This window comes from Dermacentor andersoni, chromosome 2, assembly GCF_023375885.2.
Source record: "Dermacentor andersoni chromosome 2, qqDerAnde1_hic_scaffold, whole genome shotgun sequence".
Taxonomy (NCBI): Eukaryota; Metazoa; Arthropoda; class Arachnida; order Ixodida; family Ixodidae; genus Dermacentor; species Dermacentor andersoni.
Window position 1 is genome coordinate 197794919 of NC_092815.1, and position 23117 is coordinate 197818035.

General features: G+C 45.8%; 1 protein-coding gene across 1 annotated transcript in view; it reads left to right on the forward strand.

Moving 5' to 3' along the window:
* Nucleotides 1-23117, forward strand: part of LOC126540146 (galactosylceramide sulfotransferase-like) — a 73887-nt gene that overhangs the window by 15084 nt on the left and 35686 nt on the right. Inside the window, exons 2-4 of the mRNA XM_072286579.1 lie at nucleotides 6049-6161; nucleotides 11610-11967; nucleotides 17938-18237. Coding sequence (XP_072142680.1) covers nucleotides 6049-6161; nucleotides 11610-11967; nucleotides 17938-18237 — 771 coding nt within the window. The remainder of the gene's footprint in view (nucleotides 1-6048; nucleotides 6162-11609; nucleotides 11968-17937; nucleotides 18238-23117) is intronic.

A 23117-nucleotide genomic window follows, 5' to 3' on the forward strand; every position in this document is an offset into this window, starting at 1 on the left:
CTTTTTTACAAACAACGTCATGCTCAGTGTAATAGCTTCGGAACCATTCCTACAGCTGTAGGCATTTCCGATTCTACAGGAACTAACTACGCATTACACCACCCACGATATCACTTACGATGAATGGTGTCAGGTGAATGCTGATAAACCAGGATAGTAGTTCTTTCTCTAACGGTGTGCAAAATTTTAGGCAGAAATATGAACGGCAATTTACTGCTCAAACGTCACTTTAAACGCTCCCAAAATATTTGCGCACTTTTGTAAGTGCATTCTAACGTGCCTAAATGTTTACATTCCTTCGGTTCCATTCCCGAAACACACTTCGTTTGCATAGAACGTTTTTCTTTTGTTGATATGCCGATAGCTCTTGGCAAGGAGGAAACATTTATTTCTCTGCCTGGCACTTAGAATTTTTATAACGGTAAGGTTATGAAACTAGGCGCGATTTCGTCTCACACAAATAATGGAACACTTTCAATGCAGTAAACGCCATGCGGATACTTGTATCTAGCCCATAAGTTACAGGGTTTAACAAGCGTGATCACTGATTAATACGAGTGTTAACTGTCAACTATAAGTTTTGGCAGAACTCACCGATGTTCTTGAGCATTCTTCTATTATTGAATTGAGGCCGCGAATTCGCAATACGCGCAGGAGGCCGTTTTTTGACTAGAAAAGATTAAAGAAATGAAAATTTCCTTTCCCCCTGATGATTTAGTAGACAGCTATCTGAAAGCGATGCGCTTTTTTTTTTTCTTCACTGCAGCTTCTTTGTGCACTCTCTCCTCTTCCCCTCTCCTTTCGTTCCGAACCGAGCCCTCGTCCTCTAGGTTATGGCGCTCGGATCAAGAGCACGCTAGCAGTTGATATTCAATGTTTCGTAATAAATATGTGTTTTATCCTTGGTGCTCGCTCCTGAGGAGGCGAGTTCTTTATATTTGAGCAGCTCGGGAAACAAGATTCTAGTCGTACAATGGGACCGGAGTTCGGTTAGTTTGAAAATGAGACGATGAGCGTCCGTGTCTTGCGAAGCACGTGCAACTCTCTTAAAGGAGAGAGAGACAGAGATAGGGGAGAGTTTGTTGCTGTGGCAGCGGCCACAGCGCCTGCACCTGTGAGATGCGCTTTGGCTGACGCTGGTGAGTATCTATCAGAGAACTTTCGGTCAAGCCATCAGGAACGTTCAGCGTTAAATTTGGCGCTTCCGTGGTACGTAATATTGAATTATGTTGAGGATTCAGCTAGGCAGGAATGCCATTCCACCGTAAAGGACGGGTTAACAGAACCGTTCCTGGTACAGAAGCCACATACTTATGCGTCGAACAGAAAGATGCCCTAGGTCGACCTCTCGGTGAATTCTATCAACGCTCCGTGAAACAAAAATCGCACACAATCGCTTCTCCCGGCTATTTTTACGACAGAGGTGTCCTTGTTACGCAAAGAATAAACAACCTGCTATGATAGTGGCCTGATGTTTATTCTAAAAGCAAATACTTTAAAGCAAAGCAAAAGCTAGAGCTTTTACCAGAAGCATATGACTCAACGTTCAGCCCGATAAACCGTTATACTCTTCGTTGATTCACCGTTTGAGTGTAGAAGTATTATCCCAATAAGTAAGCCTTATCTTAAAAGATTTTTAGCAACCTGAACTTTTTTGCAGGGCTGGTGTTCACGTAAAGTGGATGCTATCACTATTATTCTAAAATGCATTATGCTTGCGTGAAAATTTCAGAATGATCGCGTGGCTTAAAAAGTGAACTGTAGCATTGGGTGTGTGAATTTTGTGAAAGCGCCAGTGCTTTTTTTTATTACACACAAAAGAGTTGCACACACTTATTTTCTTGTTGTATTGTAGTCAGCTGTGTGTCACGCTTGTCAGGTCACACGGTCGCACATTGACTGCTGTTCTCTGCTCCAACGTGATAAGTCGGTTATAAAAATTCGGAATGTTAAATATGAGAACGCTAACTTACTGCAAGAAGTGAAATTACCACATAGCCGCAAAATATGAACTGTAGTAAAATGTATTGAAATGTGTCCATTATAACGTAGTCACAATAAATATGAAAGGTAAATATGAAGCGAAGCGTTATTACCACTCACTGTTTAGTTTGCGGTTAAATGCCGTTGTTTGTTCGTTGCCGCAAGAATGCGGTATGTCATACTCAATTTCATGAGTGCGTCCTCCACTTTTGCCTCATCATGTATACTAGATAAAAATCTAAATGAAGTGCATAGGAGTAGTGTATGATGGTCCGAAGTACACATCTATCAATGGGGGCGCAAGATTTTCTCACATTCTGAAATTGCAAAGCTCGCTTCTTAAGTCTGAAAAAGAGCGAAACGATTAGGAGAAAGGAGTGGACAGGAAAGAGCGTCACGCGCAACTTTGTCTGCTCACTGAAGACAAGCACGCTATATCACAGAGGACACAAGTGCACGGCACACATTTGCGAACTAAAATTTGATTAGATAGCAATGAAAATGAAATTGGCAAGCCATATGCTCATTCTAACATTAGCTCACCGAATGGAATGAAATTCATATATATGGGCACATATGTATCGTTGATTCAAATGTAGTTTTGTGCCAGTTTGTGCCGATATCATAGGAATCCATTAACTCACGTGCCAAAGCATCTTGGCGTTTGCCGAGTGTACAGAATATAGAAAGGATTACATAATACCTGCAAGAGCCACAGTGCAGAAGCAAACGTGCAGAAATCATATTCTTGGGGGAAAGGTCGTGCTGCCTTGCTTTATTTAACGCAGCAGCTGATATGGCAAACATAAACATCGCAGCAAGATAGCGACATTTCAATGCGTAGCCTTCAAGATGCGTAATAGGCAAAACGTACTAGATTACTAGGGAAACATTTCATACCACTCGAAACACTGGCACGCCTACAAGTTTTCGCGTAATACGTTGCAATTTCTGGTGCTCTCGTTTCGCGACCGACAAAAAAAAAAGACTACACGCGGCATATGTTCTTCAAAGGCAATGCTGGACATTTTGGGACATCCTTCACAACGTTTACGCTAAGACAGTATAGATTAAGTAAGGTAAGTAAATTTAGGTAATGAAATTTACTAAATATCTATTTTAGCCAAATGCAAACAACATACGCAACCACTATAACAATGTCCATTCACTTCGCTGAATATCTTAACCTATTTTTAATATTTTTACGGCAATAATTGGAACAGCGTATGTCTTCGCCAATGCCCCGCATTGTTATTGGCAGTTCGTGTGGCAAAAGCACCGAAATTAATTTGGTTGATTTCTGTGGCTGCTTTCCCAGGGAATCTCCTTTGACATTCTGCCTCAGGTGAATTTGGTTATTTTCGCTCCTAATCTTCCATTTGCCTCCCAAGAAAAATATTCTTGGCACACTGAATCAGGTGAAGTGTCCTGCCCAGCGTGACAGCAAATGGCCGAACGAGTGGTACGTATTTCACCTGGTCGAAGCGAGTTATTTGTCTTTATTTTAAGGAATCACAAAAATAATTTATAAAATATGCTTTCATCTGTTTGAATGCCTCTTCAGCAATTCTCGGACCCAATAAATGATACTCAACTGGTGTATTTTTTTTTTCAAATTTTTTTATATCCCAGACCCACCGTAATATTGGTAGGCATAAAGAAGTTTGATAGGAGACAAGGCCAGGTGGACTGTAGAATATGTGTGCCTTGTTGCCTGTGCCGAGGTATGCGTGGCCGGCAGGAGGTCTGGACCCCACTTCACGCAGAGTCATAGACGAGGAGAGCTTTCTCGGCAAACAATTCTTTACACAAAGTTTACATGTTGTCGTGATTATCAGGAGAGAGGAACAGAGCAGCCGCAAGTTGCTTAAATAACACCCCACATTCCCCAGATTCCCCAGATAGCCCGAAGGACGATACAAGGTCAACAGAGAGGGGGTCCTGGCAGCCTCTGTGGTCCTAACGCCGCTCTCGGTGGCTGGCGCTTCCTGTAACCGCGCTGCGGCGTCAGACCGATCTGGCGGTCGATTAGAATGGTGCGCTGGGCAAGTTTTACTGCCCGGCATAGGCCAAATGGAAGCAACTGCAAGTCACGGGGTCGAAACACAGCCCTTCTTTGGAAACCGTCCCAAACACAGCGGGAGTCGTCCGTGGTGCGGGCGCCGCAGGACGCAGGGAGGGGGGCGGTCCATTGCTGCCGGCATAGGGAGGGGCCGAATAGCAGTCCGTGAGCCGGTGGCCGCTTCCGTCATGGACGCCGTGCCGCCGCGAGGAAACCCGGGCCGTGCACGTAGTGGTCGCGTGCTCGAAGAAGGCACCATGCGGGGATTAATGCTGCCTCCACCGTCGACAGACCGTAGCAGTGGCCTCCCGTCACCCAAATCCCAGGGCACAAACAGTCTACGATTCTGCTCCCCACATCTGGGGCACTGGATAAAGAAATCGCTGCTGGTGTTGGATTTGACGTTGCCATTGCGCTCTTGAAGGAAACGACTTGGAAAACATTCCGCCATGCAGCAGATTCTGAGAGATGTGAGTCACCTACAAGTTGCAAATTACCGCTGTCAAACATTCTCTGCTGCGAAGAAATGCCAGAAGTACCGAAATAGGCTGCTACTCTGCCAGTATTGTACGGTTTCTGAGCCAATATTTATTCGTACGCATGTAGCCCACATATATCTTATCTGTAGTCCACATATAACTCTTTCCGTACTGCTGCCTATAGCTGCCATGTAACCAATAATCTTCAATTGCCTTGAATAGAGAGACTTTGTATTTTAGGCGCACCGTGCGCTTCACTTCTAGCGACAGTTTCAGGGCAGTGGTGTCAGTTCGCGCTAACAAGATTTTTGATGGTTCTTTTATTTTAATTTTACAGGCGCAAATATTGCTCTCGAGGAACATAAGATATGTGATAATGAGCGCTCAGTATTTCCTCCCTTCGACACCCCTTTTCTTGCGTTCTTTTCACAAGAACCTGTGCCACTAAGGTCAAGTTTACACTCTCGTAAGGTGTATGCGGAGCACCTGTCCCTTCGCAGATTCAAGTGCACGGTATTTCTTTTACGTGAGGGGGCATCTATTCATGGGCCACCTTTCACGCGCGTAACGCTTGTGACAGTTATCTTTGCGATAAGGAAGCTCCGAGCGTATATGGCCTACCGCTTGGAACTACACATAAATGTTTGTGAGAGCGGGCCCAGCAATGCTCAAATGCCGTGGCGATATCTTGAAGAACTACAAAACGGTGGGAAATACATTCAATTAGAACAACAAGTTACTGCTTTTTCATGAAGGAACTGAAGCGAAGCCACAATGTGTTCTGCGCGGACGAATTCATTCTATTGATTGGTCCTCTCCTTAAGCTAATAAAGAATGCGCGTACTAACATACTTTTCGTAAACGACTAAATAGGCAGCTAAGTAAAGAACAGCCACGTTGAGTCTCGGTCCAATAAGCCACCAACGAAGACGCATTAGCGAATACAGCGTCGCAGTTGAAACCTGTGCAGGCTGTTTTCTTTTTCTTTTTTTGCTGTCCAAACGACATGGTGACTGAGAACCTTGCCTGAAAATTCGGCGGAAACATTCCTCGTCCAATAGCCTAGCTCGGGTTTATTTTGCACTGACAGTGAGCCATGCGTTTTCCTTGGCTTCGTGCGCGCCATGCGTTAAAATGTCACCTCAATATTTGTTTTGTTCGTTTGTTCTATTCACGAGGGGGCACCGAATCAAAGAGGCAGGTTCCAAGTGGGGTGCAATATATGGCTCCGAGGCTGTGTTTTTAGTTGTCAAAACAGGCAGCCTTCAATGCTGACGAGAATTCGACAAAGCGCAGTGTAATCAGCGACACACCAGGCAGTCGCCAATGTTGGAGACTTCGTAGTATCCTAATCTATAGTCTATATTCATTATGCTTAAAAATGTTCAGAGGTTTTAGGACCTCCTGCTGAAGCTACCATTCTAGAAAGCTTACTCAGATAAAACGACGCTTTCCTTGATCTTCCGGTTTCGTAAGTTTCGAACCACACAACTGTGCACTGATATGCTGCGGATATTTCCGCAGACCCTTTTCCGGCAGGCAGCTCTGCTGCATCGCCCACGCCTGGCACTGCTCATCGCTTCGATACTCCTGCTGCTGGGATTTGTGATGGAGCCAATATTGCACACCGGCCTCAGGTGAGCACGAATCGCAGCGCGCTTGCCAACTATAATTTTCCTGAGTCATTCATTATTGACCACGCGTTGCGCGCATTGACCTTGTGTTTAGGCATGGTGTAGGTAGGTTGCAACGGCGTATATCAAATTGAATGATTTGCCTCTGCCGTCCAGAATGCATATGACCCCAAAATTGTATTGTTTTATTTGTTCAGCGGATATATGAAGTGAGCGCTCCATTAAGAAATTTTCGCTCACATTAAAGGACCACGCAAGAGAGAGAGAGAGAGAGAGAATGGAGAGGAAAGGCAGGGAGGTTAACCAGATATGAGTCTCCGGTTTGCTACCCTACACTGGGGATGGGGGATTGGGGTTAGAAAGATGACAGAGAGGAAAATGCAAAAAAAGGAAGAAAAAAAACACGTGCACATGGAGGCACACACACACAAAAGGCGTTCCAGGTAAAGTCGTTCACAGAGGCCGGTAGATCGCAAAAAGTGCAACGCTTGCACGGCCTTCTTCTGTGACGGTAGGTCCTTTCGATGTTGTAGAATTCTTTTTTCGGATAGCGCTTGGTCGTCCAGTTGGTCAAGTTCGTGGCGAAGGCATGTCCTCTGTGTACTGCACTGTGGGCAGGCACACAAAATATGGCCAATTGATTCTTCATGGCCGCAGTGGTCACAGGTTGGGCTGTCGGTCATCCCTATGCGGAATGCATAGGCTTTAGTAAAGGCAACGCCCAACCAAAGTCGATATAAAAGCGTGGCGTCTCTACGGCGAAGCTGTGATGGCGCTCGAAGACTTAGTGTTGGATCAAGTGAGTACAGTCGCGAGTTTCTTAAATGTGGCTCGCTCCATTGCGACGCGGGGCACTGCCGAGCAAGTAGGCGGAGCTTCCGTGCTGCGTCAGTTCTAGAATGAGGAATTGGGAGGTGGCGCTCCTCAGTATGGGCTGAGGGGGCAGCGTGATCCGCCCGTTCATTGCCGATAATCCCGCAGTGACTTGGAAGCCACTGAAAGGTTATCTCATGGCCTGCTTCACTTATATGTTGCAATGTCTCTGTAATATGGAATATTAGTTGTTCGTGTAGTCCGCGTCGTAAAGGTGACAGTAGAGACTGCAGTGCCGCCTTCGAATCGCAGAATATTGTCCATTTATGTGGTGGTTCATCGCCAATGTGATGAAGGGCAGTAAAGAGCGCTGCGAGCTCTGCTGCCGTCGATGTTGTCGCGTGGGTCGTCTTAAATTTGATTGTTGTAGCTTTCGCTGGTATGACGATTGCCGCCGCGGAGCTACTTGGAAGGACAGATCCATCAGTGTAAATATGCGTAGAATCACGGTAATTCTCGTACAAATGTAGTAGCGTGAGCTGTCTAAGGGCTGGCGCAAAACGTTGGAACAGTTTTATGAGTATATAACACCTAGCCCAAAACAGAAGTTTAGCTCCTAAGCCAATACACCGCACAGGTTCACGTCGTGAAGCGGAATTCACCAAGAATTCCAGACATGCTTTAGTTTTAGCAGTACACAATAACGTAGCCATAATTTAAACAGCAGCCCTGCTGTTGTGCAGCAATGTAGAAATGTTGCATAATTTCAACGTTAAGAGAGGTGATTTATGAAAGTACCAGCCGTAGTGCACCATGTGGCAGCGACATTTTGGGAACAATTAAATGTAAGATTCAGTATACCTAGCACGTATACATTAAACCACAAATTAAGCAGCTAAGCCAATACTCCCCACATGTTCCCCTCATGATGCGGAGCTGAACAAGCCGTCCAGAGATGCTTTAGCTTTAGCGGTACACAATAACGAAGCCATAATTTAAACGCATTCCCAGCTGTTGTTCTAGCAATGTAGAAATGCCCCATGAATTTAACGGTAAGAGAGGTCGTTTACGAATGTACCAGTCGTATCAGTACTGCACCATGTGGCATCGACATTCTCGGAACAATTAAATGCAAGCTTCTACTTAGCGCCAGGACAATTTTAACAATGCGCAAATAATACACCTTCAAATGTGCTGCATTGTAATACTGGCCCCGAAAGGGGCTGCGCGAAAACATTGCGTAACTTACCAACGCATTATGAGAGTAAGTTTCTTAAGCATTTCCCAGTTGATGAAATGGGACCGTTCTGCCTTTTTTTTGTATTGCCTTAGTGAAATAAAGAATTTCTCAGTATTTACAAGCTCTAAAGATACATTAATAAACCATATCTGATTATACTTCACGCTTCTCTATTTATAGAAGAATAATTTGTTAGTTGGCATTAGTGGCATTGGCATTTTATTTTCTCCTCGTTTCTTTGAGGCGCGGCGTACTTCAGCTAGCAGCGTCCCGCGCGAGCAGTCGCGATTGCCTCGTTTCGCACAGCAGACGATTTTGCGTGCTCTGCACGAAGACACCTGACTACCGGTACAAGCCAGTACTGCACGAATACTGAGGCAGATGCAAGCGGACCACATAGCATGATCGCGCGCTGTCGCACGGTTGAAAATGACATAGTTTCGGTGTCTGACCGTGCGACTCCACGCCTTGGGAATATGCACACGAAATGGAAGTACATCTCTCTTGCTGCGGTGCGAAGTAAAACAAAAGCACACAGGCATTCCGTTTGTGTCTTTTAATACTTCTTTAAACTTTAATTTGTCTATTCAAGCAACAGATTACACATATAACACATGTTGCCTTGAATAATTTTCGAGGTGACGTGTCGCTACGAGTGACGTGACAGAACAAACGCGTGTACGTGAGCGCGCTAGCACGTGTATATCACCCTTCGGTTTACAGCACGGCGGCCGCGAGGAGAAGGAACAACGGCGTCCAGATTGAAATTTCACATCTTTTCCCGGCGCGTAGTGAAGGAATATTTAGCAGACACGATCATTAGCGCGCATCGCATGCTCTGAGTTTGTCAACTCAAAAAAGATTAGGGATATAAGAGTGCCTATGGAACTCTGTTGTCTGACACCCAATTTTACACAACAAAAGAATAATGTGAGGTTATTTACTTATGTAGATTTGGGGATGTTGAAGTGGCAAAACTCCTCAGCCAAGACAATGTTATGGCTAAGAGGAAGAGAAGGTGCATTTCATATGTGGCGACCATTTCCTACATAGCCTAACCCGCCGTGGTTGCTCAGTGGCTATGGTGTTACGCTGCTGAGCACGAGGTCGCGGGATCGAATCCCGGCCTCGGCGGCCGCATTTCGATGGGGGCGAAATGCGAAAACACCTGTATACTTAGATTTAGGTGCACGTTAAAGAACCCCAGGTGGTCGAAATTTCCGGAGTCCCTCACTACGGCGTGCCTCATAATCAGAAAGTGGTTTTGGCACGTAAAAACCCATAATTTAAATAAATTTTACATAGCATAATGCTTTAATAAAATCTTGAAAGATGCAATCGGTTTGCTTATATTAATGCTGGAATACAAATTAGTAGCGAGTTCTAATATCCAGGCGATGGATAATAAGAAACCATTTTCGTATATATAGCCGCGAATGTGAGAAGCAATAACATTTTTCAAGCGCTTACGACACATAAAACTAAATGAAATGTGGCGATAGTTACAAGAAGCATGACAGTTCTCGTCTTTTAAAAAAAGGAGCTTTGCGGGCAAATTCTCAGTTCAAGGACAGTGTACCTGTGGTCAAAAATCGCTCAAACATACCATAAAAATTGTGGCAGGACACAATTAGAATGATACAGATAGAAATATAATCTTTATCTACCTTGCCAAGGCTTTCATTAAAATTTTTGAATTATTGATGTCGGCACCAGTCGTTGACAATACATTAAGACTACGGATAGGATTATCAGATTATCCATCCCCAAATAGTTATCTTGATGGATGACATATAAAAACGATGAAGTTAGGACAACACGGAAGTGTGCTGAACATGTACAACACTGGACACACTGAGAATTGAAATACGGGAAGCCGAACATATCACAGGTCTCCAAGGACACATTATGGAGAAAAGTTATCTGTTCGTCAAGATTAACATATTAAAATCGTATTACAGATTATTGGTGCTGAGGAGCGCAGAACAAGGCAAGCGGTGTTTCACCACGAAGAATGTCGCTTGTGACTCGGCGTCGATAATTTAACGCTTCGTCGACGCTTCTGAGGAGACTGTTAAAGTCAACTGTTTCGCTGCCCGTCGCGCAGACGTAGCGTCAGGCACTCATGCCACGAATATACGGACAACGCGCGGTGTTTCGGGTTCTAGTCGTAGTTTAGGCCTGCTGGCACCAACCTGAGTGAATATCGCTCTATGGCGTTAATCAACGTCTGCCTTCATGTCACGACACTAGATAAATTTGGCGATCGTCGTTTGCCTCCTAACTCTAGTGTCTTCCTTTCGAGAGCGCAAGCGTTTGAAGATGCATCGTCATTGCCTTCGCGTTGTTGTTGATTCGTCATAAAATCATTTATAGATTCGCATAGCGCGCGTTCCAATGCATCCGCCACCCCCTTCATACAGCCTAATTAAGCTGTTACACGAAAAACAATTAAAAGAAAAGCATTGAGTAACGTCTACCAATGTGCCGGTTCTGAAAAGCCATAAAACAAAGTTCACGTAGCACGTAGCGATCTAATGATTTGAACAGTAGCGAGTGTGACTGTTACATAACGTCGCAGAACTGTAACCGGCTCCCGAGGTGACTATCATTACTAGGTGGTGCACCCTGATTTTTCAAAGGTATACAAAAAGACTAGTATGATGACTAGTTTTTATCAATCAGCGGTACCTACCACAACGCTGACTTGTGCAGCTCAACTCATCGCGCAGTTACGTTGGCAAGGCGAAATATTACAGTTGCAATTATGTCTCTGGTATTAGACGAATCCTGTAAGCGCATCCTGCTAGCCGGTAGACCACAGCACAGAAACAAGAGCAGGTTGCCTTACGTGAGACTTGTTTTTATGGATCTAAGTGATGAACCATTAACCATGGCCAGGATTTCATGTAGCGGCGTGTGCATTCTACACCTAAAGTCGTGAGAAGCGAGCTGCCGCAACGAACGGTGTGTCCGGCTAAGTTTCAAAATAGCAGTTTGCATTTTTGGCGAAGGCTTGATGTAAACACTTATTTTTATTACCCCTGCATATTTCAATACTGCGCGATGTGAAATGTGCGCTGCACTCAACCGAAATCTACAATTAAAGAAAGAACTGAAACAATCTTGATTGATACGGTCGGCAACATGCGGACATGCTAAACGAAAATGTGATAGAAAAACAAGTTCTAAAGGCGTTAACAAGAATACACAAATTTTAATCTTTGCAACGTGGCTAACCTTCCAAGTTTATAATGCACCCTGGCAAAGAAAAACTGAGCCCTTTCTACCGTCCCGCTTTAAATGTGGCGATGTATTGTGGGGTTTGCAGCGTTGAGCCTTCTTTCACTATTATTTTTATTTCAGCAGTGCTTAAATGCTTTCACTGGATGCCGCAGGTTGTTGCCTGTGCCTGCAGGTAAAATGCTCCAGTGTTCTATGGAACGGCAGCGCAGTGTGTGCTTCGTGAAAACGCACAAGTGCGCCAGCTCGTCCGTGCAGAACATGCTGATGCGCTACGGCGAGAGCCATGGCCTGCGCTTCGTGCTTCCAAAGCGCCCGAACTACCTTGGTCATCCAAGCCTCTTCCACCCTTCGATGGCGCCAGCCTGGCCACCGTTCGACATGCTGGTACACCACGCGAGATTCCACGAGACGGAGATGCGCGCTGTGCTGAGACAGCGGCCGTTCTTTGTCACCATCGTACGGGAACCCGCCGCGCTATTCGAGTCTCTGTACTCCTACTATACTCTAAAGGTGCGTTCCAAAACAGATGAAAAGAATTCGCAGAATATGACTCCACCATGTTCGCATAAACAAGGTTAATGGTTTCGATGAAAAGTGTAAGGTCACGGCGCAAAGATAAATATTGCGCACGAAATCAGAAAGCGTTCGTTTCACGTGCACTAATAACTTGTTGGCACAGACAAGAAAGTAAACCCCAGAAATGTTCACTGTCTACACAGACTAAAATGAAATGACCATCTTATTAACTTGGCGCTATAGAAAAATAGGGAACATGGTCCCTGAAACAAAGTTTTTTGAGAACTTCAGATGTTATCATAAAACAGCATTTGAATTTTTCACTGCGATAACAAATATCAGGGTGAAAGTTTATTGCAGAATAATGAGGATAAGTGAAGGGTTGGAAAATTGTAGAAAAGAAGCAAAGTTAGAAGACGGATTGAAATATGAAAATGAAAATGTTGTGCAGCCATCACTAGCACCAGGGTCCTTCAATACTTTTCTTTGCGAAAAGTATTGAGGAATACCGGTGGCACTTAGCTACAAAGGTTCCGAGGCGGGCTTTGCAGCATAAAAAAGGGCCGTAGACTAGCTCGGAGGCCTGGCACGATACTGTCACGTTCCTGTGACTGTTAAGAATACAGTAGCGACAACTGTTGATCACATAACTGATTCTTACTTGGACGAACTTGCATCCAGCAGAACGATGAACACTCAGGCGCAACGACAGCTACGAGCGAATTCGGCGACCGTTGGAAATACCATCTGCGGGTCTGGTGGTTGGGCAAGCGCCGAACGTTCGAGTGGAATCGCTGGTGCAGGCGTGCCTTCCATAAATTACTGGAGAATTTGCGTCGCGCCTACAGTGAGATTACAAAACATTCAGTTACAACAGACACAACAGATAGAATCAACCTTATCCTTCTAGTAAGTTCCGACTTATGCAGTGGCGTCTTGCTCTGAGCGATAACTTTGATTTGTTAGCGAGTGAAATGCAGTTGCCGAGAAAAATATAAATTAGTGCATGCCCTAATGCCTCCTCTTGTTAAAGCATCCACCCGATGCTACAAACAAGAGAACAAGAAACGAAAGCACATGTAGAAAGAATAACTAAGACAGAAACAATCGAACTGCCTTAGTTCGTCAGCGCCGGTAGAACGGCCTAAGACGCACGACATGGGCTAGTTCAGGCCGTGAGGGGTGCCGCTTTGATTGGAAAATGTTGTCTGGCACAACCTCAGTCGGGTGCGCCAATACGTCGGATGATATTATATGGTCTAGGATAGCATCGCAAAAATTTCTCGCTACATGGGCGTTGGTGTATTGGGGTCCAAACACAAACACCATATATAGACTGGTATCCTCAAAAGGTACAACATATGGCAATCAGATTTATTTTTAACAGGTATCGAAGACTCGACTCACCTAGTACAATAATGAAAGTACATAATATTCCTTTGTTAGAAACAAGAAGAAAGGTGAGTCGTTGATGTTCTTCTAGAAAACCATCGCGGGATAAACCACCCTAAATGTACCATGTTGTCTCCAGCGAGCCACTGCTAGGGTAACCCGCCGTAAACATAATCAATCATTAGCACCCATGTTTGCACGAACTAACGCTCACAAACACAGTTATTTTCCCAGAACAGTTCAAGATTGGAACTCACTGCTTCAGTTGAGTGATTTTCGCAGTTGAGGATTTTGCTACAACACTGGAAAATTATCTCTTTGGTGTTTAGTGTTCAAATGTATTGTACTCTTGTTGTGGTTGCTTCACAGACATGCTGTTCTTTTTAGCGTATTGATGAGTGTTTAAAGCAAGGAATTCATGTTTTCTTGTTCTTGCTGTTACGATTTCCTTTATGTTTCATTTGCCCCTCCTATTTGGACCAAGATGTTTGCCCGCAATATGTTTAAAAAAATGAAAATAAAGTATAATAAACGTTCTACATAATTCGCGTCGCATACAAACAGATCACACAAAGTTCGCTGACGGATAGGATCAACGATAACCTTCGCATAAGTTTCAAACAATGCAGGCGCATATTGCGCTGAGCAATAGCTTTAAGCTCTTAGTGGGTGAAATGCGGTCCCCGTGAAAAGGTAAATAAGTACGTGTGTCAATATTCGCGAGCGATGTTGCTTTGCACTTTCCCGGTGTTCGAATTGAGCGGTACACCAGTGCCAGTAGTATGAAAAGGAGGCGAGCAACACTGAGGGCCAATGGCGTAAAGCTCAACACCGCTTGCACGCCCACATTTGAATGTCTGCCTTTCGGTTCCACGAACCCGTATCAACTTTCTGAGCTTCTTTTCATCGTAGCTATCTTGATTAATTCATTTATTTTGAATACTGCTGGTATCAATTGAGAGCATAATAAGTGGGGCTACAATAATAAAGAAAGGCAGTAACCTAAGAGAAAGAGCGTACCATCATATTAAATCAAGTGTACTTAAAGGGAAGCTGAAGAGTCCGTCGAATTCCATAAGACGCTCATATACGGATGCAGGAACCTTATATACCATGCAGGTAAAATGTTGGGGGAATTTTTCACTTAGGAGCGACGTAATCGTTGGTTAAAATTGCGCTGTAGCTCAACCCTCCGCAGATCGCCGCGTGCTGCTGCTGACGCTGACGATGCGAGCGGAGATTGGAAACCGCGGCGTAGTGACGTCAGCACTGGTGTTCCGTTCCTTCGCAGTCTCTGCGACCGTGCCTGACCGTGCTTATTTCTGCGTGCGTGCCGTCCTAATCTGCTTTGCTCGACCCTACATTCCTTTGTTTGTGCGTATGTAGAGTGGTAGTTGACGTGCGCAGCATCAAATGAACTTGCAGGCCAATCATGCCACCGTTCTGTGCAGCCTACGGTTGCACGAACACCAGCGGCCGCGACGATGTTCCGATGTTCCATTAGTTCCCGCAAGACAAGCAGCCTTCAACAACGTGGGAGGCTGCTGTGGAACGAAAGAACTTCAAGCGCTCAAGAACAACAGTGCTGCGCTCTAACGACTTCCTTGATGACGATTACTACCAGAGTTTATCAATAATGCATGCTTTGGGTTCTCCTTCGTGTTAGCACGCTCAACGGAAGGTGCATGTTTATCTCCCACCCTTGACGCAGGTTTCACCGCCAAGTGCCGCGAATTTTCTATTCGCACTTGTGTTTTGAAACAGACTGCATGCAGCTACCATAGTCCAGTGCAATTGTAAAGTTTGCATGTGTTGGAAAGCCGGCTCACGCCAGGACGCGGCGCTCTCGCTTCTCTCGCACACATAGAGAAACCGACCATCTCACGTAGCCGACGGAATTCGCCGGTTAAGAGTAGCGTGCGGATGCCGCGCTGATGAAGGTTCTATACTACACGTGCTACAACAGCCGGTAAACTTTTCCCGCTTTTAAACCGTCTGTGTACATTGCCGACAGCTTTGGGGCAGCGCACAAATGCCGAAGATCGCGTCACCGCTTACGTTCTACGAAGAGGCATACAGGAACATAACACTACAGTTGTTTGCCCGGAAACGTACTCACTGGATTGGTGAGTGCAGCTTAGAAAAAAATGTACTCGCCAAAGAACATTTCCAACACAAGGAGATGCTAACACTTCGCCCTCGTTGGCGTGGAAAGCACTGCTTGCACCAGCATTTCTTGCTTCTTGGAGAGTCCGGCTCTTCGCCATTTGCTCGTACATGTAGGGAGTAAAGTATAAACCCCATACAAGTGATCTTGCACGCGACAGCGACAGCGACAAGCGAGGCGATGGCTGTAGCGTTTACTCGTCGCCTACAAGCCGAACTCCATGCCTGCGACGGCTTTGAGTGACAATTTCCCGTTATGAGGGGAGCAAATATACGCGCCGAAAATAGCGTGACGCACACTTTATCAATTTCAGTTGATGTATTTTGCTGTAAAAATGAGCATAATATGCTTCTGAAGGTCTTGCGCTAGGTGTAATTCTTGCACGTGTAAAATACAATAGTTTGCTCGTTCCGTGCGACAAACAGTAGTATTTGAGTTATGTACATCCAGTTCCGGCTTCGCACTATTGGCTAGTCGCTCATACCACTTCCGGACGATGAGCGACGAGTTCTACATTTCTAGAAACGAGTCATCGAGCGACAAAACAGAGCGATCTGTTCAAGCGACGGCCTGTTTTGTCACTGGAAGCCGTCGCCCGCGCCGTCGCGTGCAATATCGCTCTTGTGGGGTTTGGACTTAACGCCGAACTCTTTAGAGAAACGCAAGCTCTCGAAATTGTTTGTGACAGTCTCAGCAAGACAGCACCAAACTATCTTGCACCGTGCTTCATGTGTAGCGGCAGCAGTCGTTCCGGACGAACACCATTGTTGACGTCAAGAGGCGCCCGAAAAATCACAGGTGGAAACTAGGCGCGCGAGCTGCCCCGAGTCCGCTGCTGCACTTTTCGTCGAAATAAAATCTAGTTGCGCTTTCTTTCGCTCAATTTCGATGCGATATTCGAAGTCAGAGGGTTGAAAACCATGACGTACTGCTGTTCACTCATTCTTTCTGCGAAAGCTTTCAGCTTCCCTTTAAATAAAACGGAAAATAATGAAAAAAAACCCTCAATGCTACCAAGCTCTCGTTACGCATTTCCTGTTCAAGAAAGCTATCACGAACTTTCTTTTATCTTTCAAACTTTTTATGGAAAGAACCATGTGCCAACAGATTCTGCACGCATCGCGATCACCGTTGTACGTGCTCAAATATGCACATGAGTACCAGCGATTTAACTGGAATGTACAGGCCTCATCAGACTTCACCTAACACTAAAGACACTTGTGTACCATTTGTGTTTTTCGTTTCTTTTTTTTTCTTTTTTGAGGTGCACCAAATTTTACAAGATTGTCTGTGGCAGATAGCGCAATTCTAATCCCTGATCTAAATTACTCGATGAGCCGATCAATATTTCGACGAGAAATAAAAATATCTCATCGATGAATTAACAAATTTAGGTTAATGAACATTTTCAATATTTACTTAATGGCACATATTTATTTCTAAGTATCGTATCTAGCTAGTACGGAAGGCATATCGACTTGGAACTAATTCTGATAGTGGCACCGGTTTCGGGATATCCGCCGTCAAACATGCGCCAAGAATGCACTCTTGTGCCACTTAGTTTTTTTAGAAAATGCTATTTTGTACATTGCAGCACGAAAGTAACTCGAACGCCAATATATTTTACTAGACCACGTTGAAAATTAATATCTCAAAACTAGTACAGTCCTGAGAATCATTTCCCGATGAAAATCCGTCGCATGCTTACTACCTGGCATTCTTGTGTTGAAATATGTGCCTTAAGGTAAATAAATGAAAATAAACTTAGCTTAATTATGTTAAATAGTCAATTAGGCGTTCTGACTTCTCGTAGAAGTACCGGCCCCCTCAGCGGGTAAAAACATCAAGGGTTTGAATTGTGCTATTTACCTCAGCCAATTTTTAAAGATTTGGTGCAGCCAGAAAAAATAACCTCTATAGTGGCCTTAGTTTGGCGATCGTGAAGTGTAAGAAGCGATTGGGGGAAGCACTGGAAGGAAAAAGGCAGTCTGACTAGATATCTGCAGCGCTCTCCGCAAGAGACGCAAAGCAGTGCCTCGGGCATGTTAGGGTTAAGTATGGCACCGACTCTAGTGATACATTCAGTCACATTAAATTCGACTACCAATCACTGTGCTAACCAATGCCATTGTTTTGGAGTATTGCTTTTCTTTCCAGTGCACCACTTTGCCTTACAAAGAAATACTTAATTCGCACCTACTGCAGGGTTTGCATTCTTTTAGATCGCTGAAACACTAAAAATTTTTACGTTGCATGTTAAAGTATAATGCAAGACATTCATCTGACGTCTGATAATACAAAAGAATTGCTCCGTATGCTAAGCTCTTGCAAGAGCAATACGTTCTTGTTTGAAAAACCGAAGTTGGTAACAGCAGGAAACAATTTTTCTTTTGCGGATGTCGCAGAGAAAGACGAACATGAGTCTGGAGCAATTTTCCAGCGCTGCTTTGGCGAACCGGTCAGTGATGGGCCTGCTTGGCCGCACCCGGAGCCAGCAGGGCTTCAACCAAATGAGCTTCGACTTGGGAATGGCGCCGGCGCAATTCGGCAATGCTTTCTCAGTGCGTCGCTTCGTTGAGCAGCTTGACGCAACGTTCGACCTGGTCATGGTGGCTGAGCGCATCAACGAGTCTCTGGTCCTGCTCAAGGACCTGTTATGCTGGGACACGGACGACATTGTCGTCTTCAAACATAACGCCCGGCAGGTGACCCTCCAGAACCTTGCTACTGCTGCCATACAGTTGTGCTCTCAATACCATACCCGGTCGCCTATTTCCAACTGCTTCTAGGTACAGCGTGGCGCGGCACTTGCGGAGACGACGGACGTTTGCGCGCATGCGCGAGTAAGAGTGGATACGATGGAGGGAATGTGGATAGCTTTGCTCCTTGAAAATACGACTCTCCCTAGGTACTACGGAGGAGTTTCTTGGCGCGCGTTGTATGCGCTTGTCCCTAGGCGTGCCGGCAGAAGTCCGTGCCGGCCCCAACCCACGGGCCACCCTGCTTCCAGCTTTGATCCCCCCGCTAGCGCTTGGGTGCCCCGGAGATCCTGCGCAGCCTACTTTAATATAACCTCAGGTGCTCTCCTGAGGCCTCCGTTTGCCGGTTACATGTGGCCTCCTGGAGCAGTGCTTGTAAAAAATCCGATCTATCGCCGCGACGAAAAAAGCGACCCGCGACTAATACAACACCAGTCAGAACATTGTCTCTTCAGACAAAGCGATCACCAAGCGGCGTCCGCGCCACTGCCTCACCGTGCGGGCAGCCAGAGGATCGACCGGACTCCGCAATGCCGGCATGTCTAGAGGACAAACGAATACAATGCGCGTTAAGAAACCTCCTCCGTAGTGCCTAGGCCGAGTCATATATTCAAGGAGCAAAAGCCCCCAGATTTTCTCTCTCGCGCCCGCTCTTATTCGCGCCTGCACAGAAACGTCGAGCTCCGTCAAAAGTACCACGTCCCACCGTACCTGCTAGCAATTCTAAAAACGCTACCCGGTTGTCTAAAATGCACCAGTCCTTCACTTGCCTTTTACCCTCAACGTGTATCATTTGAGTGCGAAGATGAGCACTCATTGAATGGGCGCGAGGATACGGCAGTGGAGATGTAAAAAAAAAGCCTGGAAGTGTTACAGAACAAATCCAGCAAATAACAGTCGGAAGGGGGAGAGGGCGAGAAGGGGGCAACATTAGGGTTTATCGATGTTGATGCAGCACCCGCCCTAACGATTCGCCTTCAGTATGCGGTCATCGTCGCCATGAGATAAATTTTATTAACCAAGCAGAACTCTGTGCACCTCCTGCTGGTCCATTGTCCGCTTTTGATGGAGTCGCAACATGTAGCCAATAAAATTGCAGTATATTAGGCAGGAAATAATCGCAATCTGTACATCTTTTTCTACTTCCACACGGTAAGACAGGTGTGGGAAGCAGCTCTCGAGTATGCTGCATGTAGCCTGCGGACCACAGCGCAGATTGGAGAAGAAATTTCCGAGATGACTGAGTATTCTGCCATAAGAAACGCTTTTAAATGACATTACTAAATTACAAAATGAATCATAACTTCACGGTTATCACATGCACAACTCGGTATGCCACATTATGATTGCGGTCATTTCAGAAGTAATGGGGATATGCAAATTTTATCTGCATAAATAATGTGTGACTGAACTAGAGCAAGGCGCACAGGTAGCCGCTTGCATTTCTGTGCAGTTTTAGAGCGCAGCTATTAGGCGCCAGTTACTGCGTTTCGCGTCGGCCCTCGGCGCAGCGAAGGATGTAAGAGCGAACACGAAGAGCAGCGGGGGATGAAAGATGGCGGTAGCGGAAATAGTGCGAGGAGGAAAGCAGGAAAAGACGGTGCAGCGGAACGATGAGGCGGCGGAAAGCGGAGGATGAGGGTGTGGCTCTTAGCGGCGAGAAATTGGAGTGGCGCCCTCTCACAAGGGACGTCACGGCCAGGACGCCGCACCCTCCGGCTCGCTCGGCTGCCACGAGCGCTCGTTTTCTAATTGGGTGCTTGAGGTATTGGCGGCTTGAGCCGCACTTATAGAAGGTTATTTCAGATTATTTCTGTTGCCATGCGTGGACCGCAGTTTCTTCTATGAAACCTTGTGAGTCATGAAAATTTGCGACTTGGATATCGCAAGCTGTGCAGCACTGAAGGGGTCTATTGGTTTTCCAATGCATATATGCACCCTGTCTGTTCATAAATTTTGCTTAAAAAGAACGTCTCCAAGTTCAACACGCGAAGTTATTTATGATGCTCGTCTAAACACTTAACATTCCCTTATTACTTAAGTATGAAAGACATAGCACTTTACATGGAAGAAATACCTTGATATTTGGTGTCATCATTATATATCCGTGTTAGAAGGACACTGCCCAGCGAAGCTTTCATCATAATTCTTATCACTCTGGTGAGTTGTTTAATCAAATGTGGCAACTGTATTAAGGCCTAAATGGAAGAGATAGGTGAGCATTTTGTGTGAAAAGGTTCAGTACTACTTTCACCGTTCTCTGAAATAGGCACCCAGAAACGCATTGGCTGTTAACACGACGGCGCATCGTGTATAGTATATATATACGTCACGAACACCTTAACAGCAATCACATGAAAGAAAATTTTGTGGTTAAGATCGAGAACCATGCAGTCACCTGCAAGCGATAAAATGTGTCATAGTGACCCTCACTAGCTTTTATCGACAATATGGCGAACCTTCCCGCAACGGAAGCAACTGGCTGTCGTTATGGCGAGGCGCGCTTTGTTCGCGAAACCCAACATTTCACTACAACTTCGAATTGAAACCATGAAGTAGCTCTTTACAGCTCGAATGACAATGCCTATAGGATACTCGAGGCACTACAGCGCAGCTTAGGCTGCGTTGAAATGAAAAATGCAAACACATCCTGCCTCAACATGTCTCAATCCTGCGTTGCTTAATTACACAGACTGAAAACTATTTGCTTCGTCAGTGCGTAAAAGAAAACCCCGCGTCCCCGCCTCTTAAAGAAGACACCACAAGTCTCACATGAACACTTGACCTCCACTGGGGAACAATGATATCTTGAATATGTGCAACACTATTAATGAATGGGCTAAGGCCCATTCATTAGTAGTGGCTTCTCGCTGGCTGCAGCGAACCGGTCCGAAAGGCATATTTCACTCAAATATTTGACCACTGCAACCTGTGTCACTTCTTCAAACAGATGTCTGTTTCTCAAGCAAGAAGCACCAGTAAATTGCTCAAGTGAGTTGAACGTGTAGCACGGAAAGGGAATAAATATTGGTACATTCCTTTCTGTGTGCAGCAAACAGCTGTTAACCTCAATCAGCTTTGCTTCAAGTTACCGCCACTTAAATTTAGCCTGCGAAGAACGGCCTAATTTTGAGAACCAGTTAAAAATGCAAGTGCTGCTGGTGGAATCAAAACTGCAGTGGTAGTTATTGCCATTTGTTGGGCGTGTTGGTAAATTGAAAGCATATTTAGCGCCAGCAAACAAGGACGTAAGGGAGAGCGCATTGTGTTGTCGTCTCCCTTACGTCCTTGTTTGCTGGCGCTAAATATGCTTTCAAGTGGTAGTTAAGTCCTCGTTTTACTGCCGAAGGTTTCTGTGAAGGAATAGAGAAAGAGAGAACTAAACTTTTATTTTCCGAAACGGTAAACCGAGTCAGAACCTGGTTCACCCTAGGTGGGAGGATTCCTTATTCCAAGAACTCTCTGGCTTGGGCCTTGGCCCGGGCGACGAGACTGCTTTGGTCGTCCAGGTGATCGGAGGAAAGCTTGGCCTCCCACGTTTCAGTTGTCGTATGGATCTGAGGTGAGTTGGGGCGCTCTTTTTGTGCTTCTATGCGGCGGCTTTCTTTGAAGTCATCTTGTGGAGCTTGTGAGGTAGGGTCTGCGGATGTGTCACGCAGTGGGCAATCCTGGACCATGTGTTGCAGGGTGTCTGGAAAGTCGCAATGGGGGCATGTGTACGAGTACTGCGTAGGATACAGTATGTGCATGATTATTCCGTGCACGTAGGTGTTGGTCTGTAGGCCGCGCAGGATGACTTCTTCCTCTTTGCTCAGATTCTTGCGTCGTAAAGCGTACGTTCTTCTGCTGAGTAGGTGGTGTTGCAGAAGCTCCGAGTACTTTAGGGCGATGTCATCAACATTGGTGGCCGGCCTAGTGTGGGATGGCAGGAAAGCCAAGCTGGTATGCTCGCGGGCAGCGGCGTGTGCCACCTCATTTCCTGTCATGCCCTGATGGCCTGGAACACAGTTGATGTGGGTGTCGGGGAGCGGGGCGCGTGAGACGTGATTTCTTATTATTTTGAGCGCGGTTTCTCATACGCGTGCTTTTTGATAGTTGCGCGCTGCTGCTTGGGAGTCAGTTAGTATTACTGCTACTTCAGGGCAAGTTGTTATTGCCAGAGCAATTGCCATTTCCTCTGCAATCTCGGGGGCTCTTGCTCGGATGGTGACAGCTGCAAGTTCTTTGCCTTGGTGATGCGTGACGCTTAGGGCAAAGGCGTTTCGTTTAATATACCGGGCAGCATCGGTGTACCTCGTATCAGGGTCGATCCCGTATTTCTCGCATAGTGTGCGGATTCTGCTTTGCTACCGCTCATTATGATAAGTTGGATGCATATTACGCAGTATACTTGCAACGCTGATACAGTCCCGGACTGCAGTTGGGATTCTTGCTTTCTGGTCTGTGTCTGTAATGAAGCTTTCGCTGTAGTTGAGGTAGCGCAAAACTGCACGTCCGGTGGGTGTGAGCTTGAGCCGCTCTTGTTGGCTGATCTTATGAGCCTCGACAAGCTCTTCCCACGTATTGTGGATGCCGAGCATGAGGAGTTTCTTCGTTGATGCCATGGGTGGGAGGGTCAAGGCTACTTTGATTGTCTTTCGAATGACAACATTGAGTTTCTTGATTTCTGCCGGCTTGAGCGTCAAGTAGGGGGTTCCGTAGGTGATACGCCTAGTTAGGAGAGCTTGAATTATGCTTAGTGTGTCGTGCTCCTTGAGCCCGCTTCTTTGGTTTGTGATCCTCTTGACGAGGTGCGTAACTTCTGACAGTGTACGTTGGAGACGCGG